Source organism: Leptodactylus fuscus, chromosome 7 (genome assembly GCF_031893055.1).
Source record: "Leptodactylus fuscus isolate aLepFus1 chromosome 7, aLepFus1.hap2, whole genome shotgun sequence".
NCBI lineage: Eukaryota > Metazoa > Chordata > Amphibia > Anura > Leptodactylidae > Leptodactylus > Leptodactylus fuscus.
Genome location: NC_134271.1, coordinates 107186165 through 107199949, shown reverse-complemented (window position 1 = coordinate 107199949; position 13785 = coordinate 107186165). Strand labels below are relative to the sequence as shown.

Sequence of the window (13785 nt, the reverse complement as noted above, 5' to 3'; positions counted from 1 at the left end):
TGTCAGAGACTACATAGCGATAAGCTATAATGGAAGCCTAGACACTTGTTCTGTGTTTTCAACCAGTTTATGATTTGGGATCCGAATACTCATGTGTGAATAAGGCCTTATAAGAGTATTTTTTTTATTACTCAGACGCCTTGTGTTGTGGTTCCAGAAACAAAGGGGCTGTACAGAGTCTGTATTGTATTCAGCACCATTGCCGCCTATATGATAACCCCTCCTGGCACGAAACCTGTGGCCATGTAATAATGCACTGCTATGAATGTATTGCCACATGTCGGTACAGCCTGCCATTGTACTGTGTGCTGCTCTCTGTGCACATCTCTGCGGGCTCCCGTCACATTGCGCGCCCCCTGCACCTCAGCGGGGGGATCAGGAGGAGGAGGAGGAGGGAGGTGAAGAGCAAATGGAGGCTGTGTCCACAGCACCGGCGCTGGGAGCCGCCTGATGAGCGCCGCGGCCCGCTAGCCGAGGGGGGGCGGGTGAGTGCAGCAGGACGGAGGGAAATGTGGGAAGGACCGGGAACGACAGACAGGCCTGAATAGCACCTGTACCGGCGGAGGGGGCAGCACCGGGCACTCTCTTATTATTATGTCAGGCCGCCATCACTAGCCTAGTTTAACCCCGTCGCGGCCAGAGGAATGTGCCATACCTAGTCTCGTTGTTGTTAGTAAATAGTCGCTCTGTGTAGTGTTATGTGTGTACACCGTGCAAACCGTCAGCGCCAAGGGTTAGTTACTGGAAAAAGGGAACGTTGTCCTATGAGGTCACGTTATAACTGTGTGACGTAAATAGGATGTGTCCCGATTTATGGGCTCTATAGGGGCCTCGTGTATAAAACTAGTGCGGAGCTGTTGCCCATAGCAACCAATCAGCTTGCGCGTAATGTTTTCTAACCCGCCCTTGAAAAATGAGAGCTGAAATCTGATTGGTTGCTATGGGTAACTGCACAATAGTGAAGCACTAGCTGCTATGCCTCTGTGTGTATGTATATATATATATATATGTGTGTGTGTGAGATATATATATATATATATATATATATATATATATATATATATATATATATATATATATATATATATATATATATATATATATATATGTATACAGTATTTGGATAAATCGGCCACACTTTTTTTTACCTGTTCTTTTTCCCAAAACTAGTAAACCTAGAAAATGTCTCTTATTGTTTTATGCAGGTGTCACAAGGCAATGTGTGACTACAGGATAACAATAGGGCTGCACAATAGCTCCCTTCACACAGGGTGGTTGTAGTGCAGGCGTAAATGTTGCCTGCACCTCAAATCACTTTTTACAGATTTTTATATGTACATTCATAGTAGTGTTTTTAAAATTGAGTCATTTTGTACATATTTTTTAAAGGGATCCTATCACACACACAATTTTTTCTAGGTACCACATCGGAATAGCCTTAAGAAAGGCCATTCTTCTCCTACCTTTCGTCGTATTCTCCATGCTGCCGTTCGCCTACAATCCCGGTTTTTCTCGGTATACAAATTGGCTCTCTCGCAGCACTGGGGGCGGCCCCCAGCGCTCAAACAGCACTGAGGGCGTCCTCAATGCTGCAAGAGAACACTCTCTAGCGCCGCCTCCATCTTCGTCAGCAGCATCCTCTTCTTCCGGCGGCGGCTTGTAACTTCTAGGCCTCGGGCCTTGGGCAGCGCAGACTGCGCATGCCCACAGGCCACGAGAAATGGCTGTTTGCACAGTATTGCAAGCATGCGCAGTCTGCTCTGCCCGAGGCCTAGAAGTCGAAAACCTGTGCCTGAAGAAGAGGACGCTGCTGACGAAGATGGAGGCGGCGCTGGAGAGAGTTCTCTCGCAGCATTGGGGACGCCCCTAGTGCTGTTTGAGCGCTGGGGCCTGCCCCCAGTGCTGCAAGAGAGCTAATTTGCATACCAAGAGAAACCAGGATTGTAGGCGAACGGCGGCGTGGAGAAGACGACAAAAGGTAGGAGAAGAGTAGCCTTTCTTAAGGCTATTCCGATGTGGTACCTAGAAAAAAATTGTGAGTGATAGGATCCCTTTAAGGTTCTGTTCACATTACATGTTGTGTAATAGTTTGAAATATACCATCAATGGCGCTGAGCTGTATCGGCACAACACTGTGCACTGTGGATAGAGCTGTCTGCAGCCGGCTCCCTTCACTGTGTTACAAGCAGTTAATTGGTCGTAGTTCCGGCTGTCAGACCCCCACCAGTACCATATTGGCGACCTCTCCAAAAGGCAGCCTTGGAGAGCCTATTTTAAGAGTAAGTTCAAACCGTGGAAAATAAAGAAGAATAATTCTCCATTTTCCACCATCGTATTCAGCCAAGGGCCAATACAGGACATTGGATTTCAGTAGCGGCTTTCCCCTGCCAATTCGGCACACATGAATGTACCTAATCTGCAGGGAGACTTGAGCCACGGAATCCACAGCAAGATTGAGCAGGGTGCTTATGGTTATTTCAACATCCTGCTGCGGTTTGCCTCCCATTCCAAATCCGTGGCAGATTCCTCTATGTGAACATATCCTAAGGGACCTTCACGTGTCAGAATTTTGCTTTGATTTTAAGGTAGATTTCATCCTGATTCTGCCTCACATTGTTTTCAATGGGAGACATAAATAAATGCAGGGCGAAAGTGTCCTGCTTGATTTTGCCATAGAACTCGTGGCACAAGACTCCCTGCTGCCTCGGCTTCCTGCCATTTCAAATGGAAGTGGAAGAGGAATTTTAGATTGGAGTCCACCTCAATTTCCTCTTCTATTTCCACTGTGTGAACATAGCCTAAGGATTGTCAGTGCCACATTTCACATAGCAATGCAAGTGAGTAGGGAAAGATGACACACTCTTTATTGAATGGCATAAATGGACATCAGACCCCCAGAAGTAGGATCTTTACATAACAGTCATTTATGACCTATCTTTTGAATAAGCCATGCATTTTTTATCTGGGAGTACCCTTTCATGGTGTTTGGCTATCAGAACTAAAAAAGACAGGAGCACAATTGGATGAAATTATAACAAATCTCATCTAGATATCACAGAAAAAAAAAATTATGCTGCTGAATTTCAGAGCAGATTTCACCCTTTGCTATATGAACTATAGTCTAACTTCCTATTAAAACAGTGGGATGCAGAATACTCTTGGTTTTCACAGAATATGATCCGAAATCCATGTGGAAAATCAGCCATGTGCACACGTCCAATGCAAAGAATAAAACATTGTTGCGTTTCCAGAATCAAAATAACCCTTGTTCTTAAGGGTTAACATTGCCCGGATGTTTATTCAGACCAGTCACCTGAATGGGTTGGTGTGCAGTGTCAGTGTTAGGGGTTGCTAGGTGTTCAGTTTACAATTACTAAGGGAACACAATAAGAGACAAATATGTCATGTGGAGAAAAGAGAAAGTTTCTGCTTAAGACACTTGCAAAAAAATGACATAGCAATACCAGAGATAGTGAGTATGTGACATGGTGGGAGGGTAAGGGTCCTGTATCTATGGATAGATTTCTAATGGAATACAATTATATTGTATATTATATATTACATTGTTCCATTGTCTCTTGTTATTGTTTAGCTTATTCTCATTTGTAAGCATTTCATATTACCCATATATCATATCTTTATAATCTTTCTTCTATCAACAGGAAATCCAAACCTTGTGATGCAAACTAGAGACACAAATCCATTTGTTTGGCAGGTACATTAGATACGAAGTCAATTCATGTTTATATGTCTGAGATATTCTCATGAGGTGTGACGCTCCCCTGGCTAGGGATTTCCTCACCTGCTGCAGTTGCCTGTGTATTTGTCATAATAGCTTGTTTTGGCTGCTTGGAGGTAGTCGTCATGCATATTATGAAAATACTATATCTAAATATATGTATGTATATCTTTTTCTTTATCTCTCTCTAGAGGAAAAACATGTATCCTTTAACGTGGGGTTATAAATAATTAGGAGAAAGGGGTATTATAAACTTGGTGCACAGATCTATTGGTGATAGTTAATGAGGCATTCTATTAGGTATGCCTAGGAGTTCTTCCATAGCTGAGAACTTCAGAGCTGTACACACTGCATGCCGCTATATTTTGTCTTTAAGTGACGTCATGTTAAAGGGTTTTTTTTCTGGGATCAACACAGGGCAGGTTATAAGTAATCACTGATGTTCCAACCCCAGTGTTTTTTTTTTTTTTTTTTGTTTTGTTTTTTAATGTAGATTGTGAGCCCCACATAGAACTCACAATGTACATCCCTATCAGTATGTCTTTGGAATATGGGATGGAAATCCATGCAAACACGGGGAGAACATACAAACTCCTTGCAGATGGTTTTATGTCCTTGGTGGGATTTGAACACCAGGACTCCAGCGCTGCACTGCTAACCACTGAGCCACCGTGTGGCCCCCAACCCCAGTGTTTACAAGAACTGGAGTTCCCAAGTCTTCAGATTGTCAAGTACAGCATTTGATCAGTTCATCAATTAATTCAATATCAAAAGCTCCTGTAAAATATGAGCTGTGTGACAATACAATATTGCCCAATAGACTGCTATGGGTGTATATTATGACTCCTTTCAACTTGGGAGTTCTGTGGAGTCAGGAATATACCTTTGTGCATGAACCCTTATGTCAATAGTGCGGTTCTAGCATTATCATAGGATGGCTTTTCTCCCATTGCCTAATGTTTATTGTGTTGTGTTTCTGTTCTCTCTAAGATATCATTTCACTGCATAAAAAATGAAACCAAACCCAAAGCTGTGATTCAGAAGAATGGGTCCTGATGTTCCTTTACTAAATGATTACAAGCAGGAATTCTTCTGGAAACGTTTTCCACAAACGGTTCTTGGCGGTCCACGATTCAAGTTGGGTTACAGTGCACCTCCATATATATACATCAACCAAGTGATCTTGTTTCTGACACCATGGGTCCTAGGTGGTGTGGGCACTGTGCTATACGAGGTCCATATCTTAGAAGACTATTATGCCGCCACACTTTCAGCAGGACTGATGCTCATCGTCTCCTTTGTCATTCAGCTTTTAAATCAGTATGCTCGCAGGAAGACATCCACCATAGAAAGACTACAGAATCAAAACACCCTCACAGATGAAGACGACTTTGACTTTTCAAGCTGCCTTGGCTCAGAGACTGTGAAATTTATAATACCGGGCAAGAAGTTTATAGCAAATCTGATATTTCATTCCATCCTTGCAGGGGGTCTATGTGGTCTGGGGACATGGTATTTGATGCCACATAGAATAGACTTGCTGTATGGAAACACAGGAGGAACAGTTATGATCTTTATGTTTGGTTGGTTAACAATTTGCATAGGAGAATATTCTTTAATTGTCAATTCTGCCACCGAGACGGCTACATTTTATGCACAAGACACTTATGAAATCACACCTCTTCTGAGACCCGTCTATATATTTGCTTTTATTGCTGTTGATATTGCACACAGGTAAAGTCAATATGATCCCAGGAGATTGATATTTTTAATGGGGGATTAAACTGGTCAGTGGGTATAACAGATACTAAATCTCTAAACAGACTATGAATTGTGAACATCATATCAGGAGAGTCCTATCAGGCTGTTGCTCTTCTACCATAAGTGATGGCAAGAGAGAAATTGTGACTTTTATGGACTGTTTGCCATTATTTAAAACGTCCCTGTCTGACACTGGCATGTTCACGAGTTATCTTCTAAAGTGATGGCGTATTACTCCACTAGGATTCCCCACTGACCCTGAGAATGAAGGGGTGCTAATTCAGCATTGCAGCCCCTTGACAGTCGTTCCCTGTACAAGTGCCCTCCCAAGAACTGCAGTGCACCCCTTTCAAGTAATTGGGACCATCCTGCAGTTAAGAGGTCAGACTGAGGGATTGTGCAGGGATGAAAAGTTGAGTAGCTGCCTTATTTGCAAGATTGGTGAGGGTCTTAGAAATTACGTGACTTGTTCAAATAGTAATATGTCACCTGTATGTGTTTTTGCCAATATATGGATTTGGAAGCCAACAAATGGGATAGCTTTCTGATTACTCGGAACTTAAAGGGGTTATCTACCTTTGGAATATTGATGGCCAATCCGTAGGACAGCATAGCTCCCAGTAATGTTTACATACAGGGAGCTGTGCTGTTCACTCGCCATACTATGTGTAGCAGGTACTGTAGTGCCTCACTGCAGTGTCTCACAGACTTTAATTAGACATCAGTATACCAAATGGAGATAATCCTTTTAAAGAATACTTGTCTTTTGGGGTGACTTTTCAGGATGATCTGCAATGTGTGCACATCAGGAATTACATTAATGCTGTTCACTAAGGTAGGTAGCTCTACACTTTAAGGCTAAGGCCCCATGGTGCGGAAACGCAGATTTTTTTGTTGCATATTTTGTTTCGATTTTTTAAGCCAAAGCCAAGAGTGGCTATAAATGGAAATGGAAATATATAGAACCTTATACTTCTAACTTCTGCTCATCTAGTCCTGGCTTTGGCTCAAAAAACTGCAACAAAATCTGCAAAAAAAAAAGCTGCTCCCTAAATCTGGACATTATTGGGAATTACTAAACAATATTTATACGGGTAAAGCACTTAGGATGAGATAGAAACTTTACCATCGGCTTCACTTTGCCAATGTCTCTGGTTCTCTCTCACTTGACTTCTATCTCTCACATGCAGTCTGATACTTCTATAAACAGACAGTTTGCTTTCATAGGCACGTGGACATATGCGGAGCCTTCAGTAGACATGAGTTTGTTGGGGATAAGGGAGTTCAGGCCAAATGATCTCTGTAGTCAGTGTTGAAACATACCGTGCCTTTCATTTATGTGAAATCTACAGTTTCAAAGATTATGTAGATGCAGTCCATTAAATTGCTAAATTGCTTCATATTAACAGAAGAAGCATTAGACGTTTTTATATTCAGCAGAGCGCAGTCTTCTAAATACGTTGAACTTGATGGACTGTTTTTGTTTTTTTTTTTCCTGTATTTTCCTTTTCTCTTATTTCTTCGTTAGTAGTTAGGCAACATACGTTATGTTTTGTGTTTGAAGATACATATTATATCCCAAGAGGATGACTTTTGTAATACTATACTTTGTATCTTTGCAGATTTATCACAACTCTACCAGCTTTAGTTTTGGCCAACAAAGTCTTACACGTAGTCTTTTTGTTCTTGCCCTTCCTTTGGGCCCTGGGCATCTTACCGCCTCTTGATGCACTTGTTCTCTGGGGAATGGAGCAGATACTGGAATTTATATTGGGAGGGTCACCAATGTCCAGTAATATAAGGTACTATTTATTTATATATGTCCTTTGCTGTGTGATGTGCTGATAATAGGTCAAGTTCACATCTGTGGATGGGTTTCCGTTCGGGGACTCCGCTTGGGGACCCCCCCAAATGGAAACATATTCCGCATAAAAAAGCGGTTACCTTTGGAAACCCGTGGACCCCATAGACTATAATGGGGTCCGTGTGGTTTCCGCTTGGTTTCTGCACTAAAAAGGCGGAGAGAAAAGTCCTGCTTGCAGCGCTTTTCTCTCCGCATTTTTCATGCGGAGAGGGGAACAGAGTGGCCCGAACTCAGATGTGAACTAGGCCCTAGTCATGAATGAAAAATACCTTTTTGTCTGAATTAACTTCCAGATTTCTTTGGATGATCTTTTTTTGTTCTTGGCAGCCATACACTTGTCTTATTCCAAAAGACTTTCTATTTTATTTAATCATATGGGAGTTCAGTCCCTTGAAAAATGTTGTCACTCGAGCTGTATGCTGTGCACAGGCAGAATATGTATGGGCCACTACATAGCAATAGTTGTCAGTGTAAGTGGATGCCTCGATTGGATCTTCAGCCAGTTGTAGGGTAGTACTTCATAAACCCACAGCTTTTTTCACTTATGCATTTCACTGAGAAATATGCCTTGTCCTGTAGTATTGGTTATTAGGTGAGTTTATATTTAAAATAGTATAAGAGGGAGACTGGCCAATGGTATACATGCTTTCTTCTGCAAAAAAACCCATGTACACTGGCAGAAAATTAAGAGTAATTTCATTGTGGCCATATAAAATATAAAGAAGAAGAAAAAAAACTGGGCACTCACCATCAAGAGGATACAGTAAAACTTTACAACTTTATTTTCAAAAATCCATTAAAAGTATACACGGGAGGAGGCACACCTGAGAAGAGGGAGCGACAGCTGTTTCGTGCTGTTTTAGCTTTGGCTTAAGAAACCGTGACAAAAATCTGCTATGTTTCCACAACATGGGGCTTCAGCCTAAGGGCCCCTTCACACGGAGTATACGCTGGATGATTCTGAACGTGTAAACATTCTGAATCAGAGGCGTTTAAAACAGATCCCATTGCTTTCTATGGGAGCCAGCATACGTGCACTCCCCATAGAAATGAATGAGCTGCTTTTTTCCATTCATTTCTATGGGGAGCGCACGTACGTCGGCTCCCATAGAAAGCAATGGGATCTGTTTTTAAACGCCACTGATTCGGAACGTTTACACGTTCAGAATCGGCCAGCGTATACTCCGTGTGAAGAGGCTCTAAGGCTGTGTTCACACGCAGGAATTTGCCATGGAATTCTCCCCTGAATCCGGAGCTGATTCCTCTTGCAATCCGCCTCCCATTGTTTTCAATCGGAGGCAGAGATCACAGCAGGATGTGGAAAAAAGAAGTGTCCTGCTCGATCTTGCCCATTCTTCCAGGCCTAATCAGTAGCGGGTGCCACAATGAAATTATACAAAAAGAGTGAGGTGACACTACTTAATGCAGATTTGAAGTAACAAGGTAGGATAAGGGGAATACACTATTGAATAATCCTAGCTCAATGAGCTTGAAAAAGTGCTAAAACAGCTGTCGCTCCCTCTTCTCAGGCGTGCCTCCTCCCGTGTATACTTTTAATGGATTTTTGAAAATAAAGTTGTAAAGTTTTACTGTATCCTCTTGATGGTGAGTGCCCAGTTTTTTTTTTTCTTCTTCTTTATATTTTATATGGACTATGTTGTTTACTGAGAGCACCACCATAGGATTATTCAATAGTGTATTCCCCTTATCCATTTTTTGGATCGGAACCTGAGGCTGCCTCCGCCTCAGGTTCCGATTAAAAAAACTCTGTGTGAACTTAGCCTTATATTTTACTAGTGTGAGCATTTTCAGATGTGACCTTAGTAATTGCGTGGATTTTTTTTTTTTTTTTTTTTAGTTTTATCTCTAAAACGGCAAAATGAGTGATTAGAAATTTTAATTTTAAGTAATTTTTAAAAACTTTTTAAAACTTTACTTATATTTTTAGTCCTCCTGGGGGACTTGAGCATATGTATGTGTGTTCAATACAATGCAAAACCTCTGTACTGCATTAGGCCGAATCCGGCTCAAAATCCTGACCAAAAAGATGGCTGCCATGGAAATCAATCCCGGAAAAAAGAAGTGACATGCTCATTCTTCACGCGGATTTACCTCGCTAATCTGCCTGAAGACACTCCCGACTAGGCCCATTCATTGGGCCTAATCTGGAGCGGAGTGCACAGCTACCCGTTTTTTTGGTTCAGATACTGAGGCGACCTCCGCCTCAGCTTCCGGACAAAAAAAAACCCTGTGTGAACCCGGCCTTATATTGCTGTTTTACTGGTGTTCTTGCAATAGTGGCATGCATCTGAAGAGTTGACAGGTGTAGATGATACCATCACCATTAGTGGTTGTTACCAGTGGGTGTCAAGGTTTAGGCACCTGAGCCCATGCCATATTCCTCTTGCATTCGCTTGCCATATATTTACATTGGGAGGTTGCAAAGCAGTTGGACAGTGTGCACGTTTGCAGAGAAGCAGGTTCTTTTAACACATTGTGCATTTGTCTCAAAGAATGGGGCAGAATTATGCTAGTCTTAAAAAAGACCTGACTAGCGCAAGGCACGCCCTGAATTATTAACAGGCTTCGGCCTATGAATAAATAAGGTGCACATGCCAGAATGGAAATGTACAGCAGTGAGGTGCTGACGTAGAATTCCTGCATAACTTAAGGCAAGAAGACTTGTGAATTATGATTAAGATGCGCCATATCACCTGTTTGTTTTTTTTTTTTTAAATCATTTATTAAAGCACTTTTTTTTTAAAAGGGCACCTTTTGCCCTTCTTGTCAGAGATTCGTTAAAAACTGGTTAAAAAGGCCAAACACCTGACTTTTTTTTTTTTTAAGTGTATTTTTGGACACCTCGGAAAAACAAATAGTGTAAGGGCCTCCTGAGGATACATCTACATAACTAGAATATGCTGCAGATTTTCTTTTGCAGATTCGTGGGTGGAAAATCTTCATTTTATTATAGGGGCGTCCGGGACTGTGGAGTCAGGACTCATTTTAAGTGGAGTCTGAAAAAAAAAGATTCCAGTTCCAGCTTCCAAATTCATTAATTAATTACATTATATAATTATTGATATTTTATAATTGGATGAATAGTTTGTTGTTCTTTCATGTGAATTTAGTGTAATGAATTAGAGCAGGGGTAGGGAACCTTCGGCTCTCCAGCTGCTGTGAAACTACAACTCCCATCATGCTCCATTCACTTCCATGGGAGTTCCAAGAACAGCAGAGCAAGTATGCATGCTGGGAGTTGTAGTTTTGCAACAGCTGGAGAGCCGTACGTTCTCTACCTCTGAATTAGAGGATCTTTACTGCCATCAACCATTTTTGAAGCACTTGGAGCAGTTGTCTGAGTTGTGTTGTGGAAAAATAGAGGAGTCGGAGCTGGTGGTTTTGTGTATTAACTGCAAAGCCCTGGTAGCAGCAGAGTAAATTAAACTTCAACAAAATTTTATCGACATGATATATTAAATATCTGTATGGTAATGCATGCAGATGTTGGCAGGGATTCATCACCAAAATGTGCAGCACAAAATAGTTATACATGCCACTTTGTGATATGATTGGGGTGCCGTGATGTAGGTTCCATAGTCCTGTCCTGTTGCAATAGCAGTCACTTACTGCCAGCTGTAATATAGGAGCAATACCATTAATGACACTGTGGATAGGAGAAGTGTCATATCACTGGGATATGACCACCGGGCCTCCAGCAATAAGGAGAACGGATGAAAAGTTCCCCATATATCATCCTTGTGAATGGAGCACCAGTGAACTTGTGCGAGCAACGCTCCATACACTTCTATGGGGGTGCTGCAGATTGCAGGTGGATAAGTGTCCTTTATTGCACAATAACTTTAATGATTTTTCCATAGTAAAGTTATGTCTCGTGTCATAAACTGGACACAGTTGATATTGTTCAATTTCATTAACTTTTACACTAAGGCAACCTTTAGAGTAGTATGAAGGCACCTTAGATCACTCAGTCCATTGCTATTAGGCTTTATTTTTCTTTGTTTCCTTTCTCCTGTTGTGTAACTTATATCTTTTTCTGTATCTTTCCAGGCTGCTGGTCATGTTTGTAATCTCAGTTGGCATAACCATATCAGCGTATTTCATTCCAAACTCCATTGGTCTGGTTCTGTTTATAGCTGGATTTGGCTTTATTCTTAGTCTTAATTTAACTGAGATTGGAATTGTGATCAAACATCATGTGAAAAAACAAGGGAAGTCCGCAAGTAATAATGATAGCTTCTTCTGGAAGATGACTTGGAGAGAACCTGTGATATATTGTGTCATTCTTATATTGGTTCTGCTGGAGTCTAGCTTGTTACATCACTACTGTTACTCCACCTATTCCTTACAAAGTCCTCAGGCCATTGTTGGATATTGTCTCATTATACTTCTAGCTTTTTTATGGATTCTCAAAGAAATTCAAGGTGCTTATATATTGGGGATTGTAAGAAATCCCTTTTTCCAGAATGATATCCGGATGTTAAATGTCTTCATGAAGAAACAAAACCGATTACAAAAAGCAGCTCTTGTACGGAGAATTCTGCTCATGCTAGGTAAGTAGTAGAGAATAAAATATAAATAATATAAAGAAGTGCATAACATATACAGTGGCCTAGAAAGGGGAAGCAGATAATTTTGCAAGTAAGTGAACTTTTGAAGTTTCCGGATTCCCATTATTTAGCTAAGGGTACATTCACATGACAGAGCCCTGCACTCGGATGTCAATAAAAGAACTTTTAAGACTGAGTGCATGTCTGAGGGTAGTCCAATTCTACAAATCCCTCATAGACTTGAGTCTAGTGAAGGATTTGTGAACTTCTTCCAAGAAATAGCAAGTTCTATTTTTTTTTTTTTTCCGGATTGTACGCAGACTGTTAAAGCCAATAGTCATGTGACTAGATCCATTAATGTCTGTGGGGATGTGAGCTGGCTGTTAATATCAGGTATAGCGTATGGCCGATGAGCCTTGTCATGTAAATGAGCCCTTAGGGTAAGTTCACACAGAGATTTTTGGACCTCCGTCTCAGGTTCCGGTCCAAAAGCAGGGTAGCCGTGGCTTGATGCCGTTGCAGTGCAAATGAATGGGCCTAGTCGGGAGGAGGGAGTGTCTTCAGGCCAAATCGCGAGATGACTCGGCCTGAAGAATGAGCATCTCGCTTCTTTATTCCGGGAGCTGGAAGAAACGACTCCCGGAAAAAAACTCCTGAGTGGCTCCCATTTATTTCGGCCTCAAAATCCTGACCAAAAATCTCAGTGTGAACTTACCCTTATGGAGGTTTTCCTAGGCGTTGAAGGCATATCCAATTCCTAAGTATCAGATTGGTGGGGACCCAGAGTTGTGGCCGCCGCATCTCCTTCATCGTTTTCTTGGCACATCACATACATTTTGTAGAGACTGTGTCTGATATTACAGTTCTTTGCAGCTTACTCCCATTCAAGTGTATGACTGAAGCAGCAGTACCAGGGCCAACCATTACTAAATATTTGGAGCTGTGCCTGGCAACCAATGAAGAGGATGCAATTCCTTCAATTGATGTGATTATTGGGGATCCTTGGAGATGGCGACACCCCCCCCTCCTAATCTAATATTAATGGAGTATGCTAATGACAGGCATTGTTATCAGAGTCCTGGAAAACCCTATTAAAAATAAAAAAAAATTTTCTCTTTTTAAGTGCTTTTCTAAAACCTTAAATGAATGTGAATTATGCTAATTATTTTTTTTATTTTTATTTCAGTCTCTCCTTTTGCAATGGTAGCTTACCTCTCTCTGGACACTTCACTGTATAACCTGCACTCTGTGTCAGTCTGCATTGGATTCACAAGGGCTTACAGGATGGTAATGTAGTCTTCTGACTAAACCATGTTCATGTGTATGACGAACGCTGCTGATGCTTCTGGTCCTGACACTGCTTTATTGTATCTAAGATTAGAACACTTCTCCACCAGCATCTTACTAAAACACTGGAAAATCTTTATTGGAGGCAGAAACACCATGTATCTGGCAATACCTGGTGTTTTTGGCTCAAATAAAGATTTTCCATCATTTTAGTAAGATGCTGGTGGAGAAGTGTTTCAGTTTTTTAGCTGTGGATGGGATCGGATTACTACCAAATGAAGACCCATATAGATTACCTATGCATTCCCCCATTCTGCCCTACGGTCTATTTTGTGATGACTACATCATGTCCGCATGATTCGTGCAGGCAATGCGCGGCAAGCACACGGACCCCATTATACCCTATGGGGTCCATGTGCTTTTACAGAACAGCGCTTGCAATTGTGTTTGTATTCCGTTCCGGGGTCTCCATGTGGACTCTCCTTGGACAGAATACAAAAGCAGATGTGAACAGGGCATAACAATAGCTGATTCACATAAAATGTAGTCTGTGACCGATTATA

General features: G+C 41.5%; 1 protein-coding gene across 1 annotated transcript in view; it reads left to right on the top strand.

The window, feature by feature from the left end:
• The first annotated feature begins 358 nt into the window (after positions 1-358).
• Positions 359-13785, top strand: part of PCNX4 (pecanex 4) — a 28529-nt gene continuing 15102 nt past the window's right edge. Inside the window, exons 1-6 of the mRNA XM_075282706.1 lie at positions 359-485; positions 3663-3715; positions 4730-5473; positions 7123-7302; positions 11436-11938; positions 13122-13222. Of these exons, the coding sequence (XP_075138807.1) occupies positions 4785-5473; positions 7123-7302; positions 11436-11938; positions 13122-13222 (1473 nt within the window). The 5' untranslated portion in view covers positions 359-485; positions 3663-3715; positions 4730-4784. The remainder of the gene's footprint in view (positions 486-3662; positions 3716-4729; positions 5474-7122; positions 7303-11435; positions 11939-13121; positions 13223-13785) is intronic.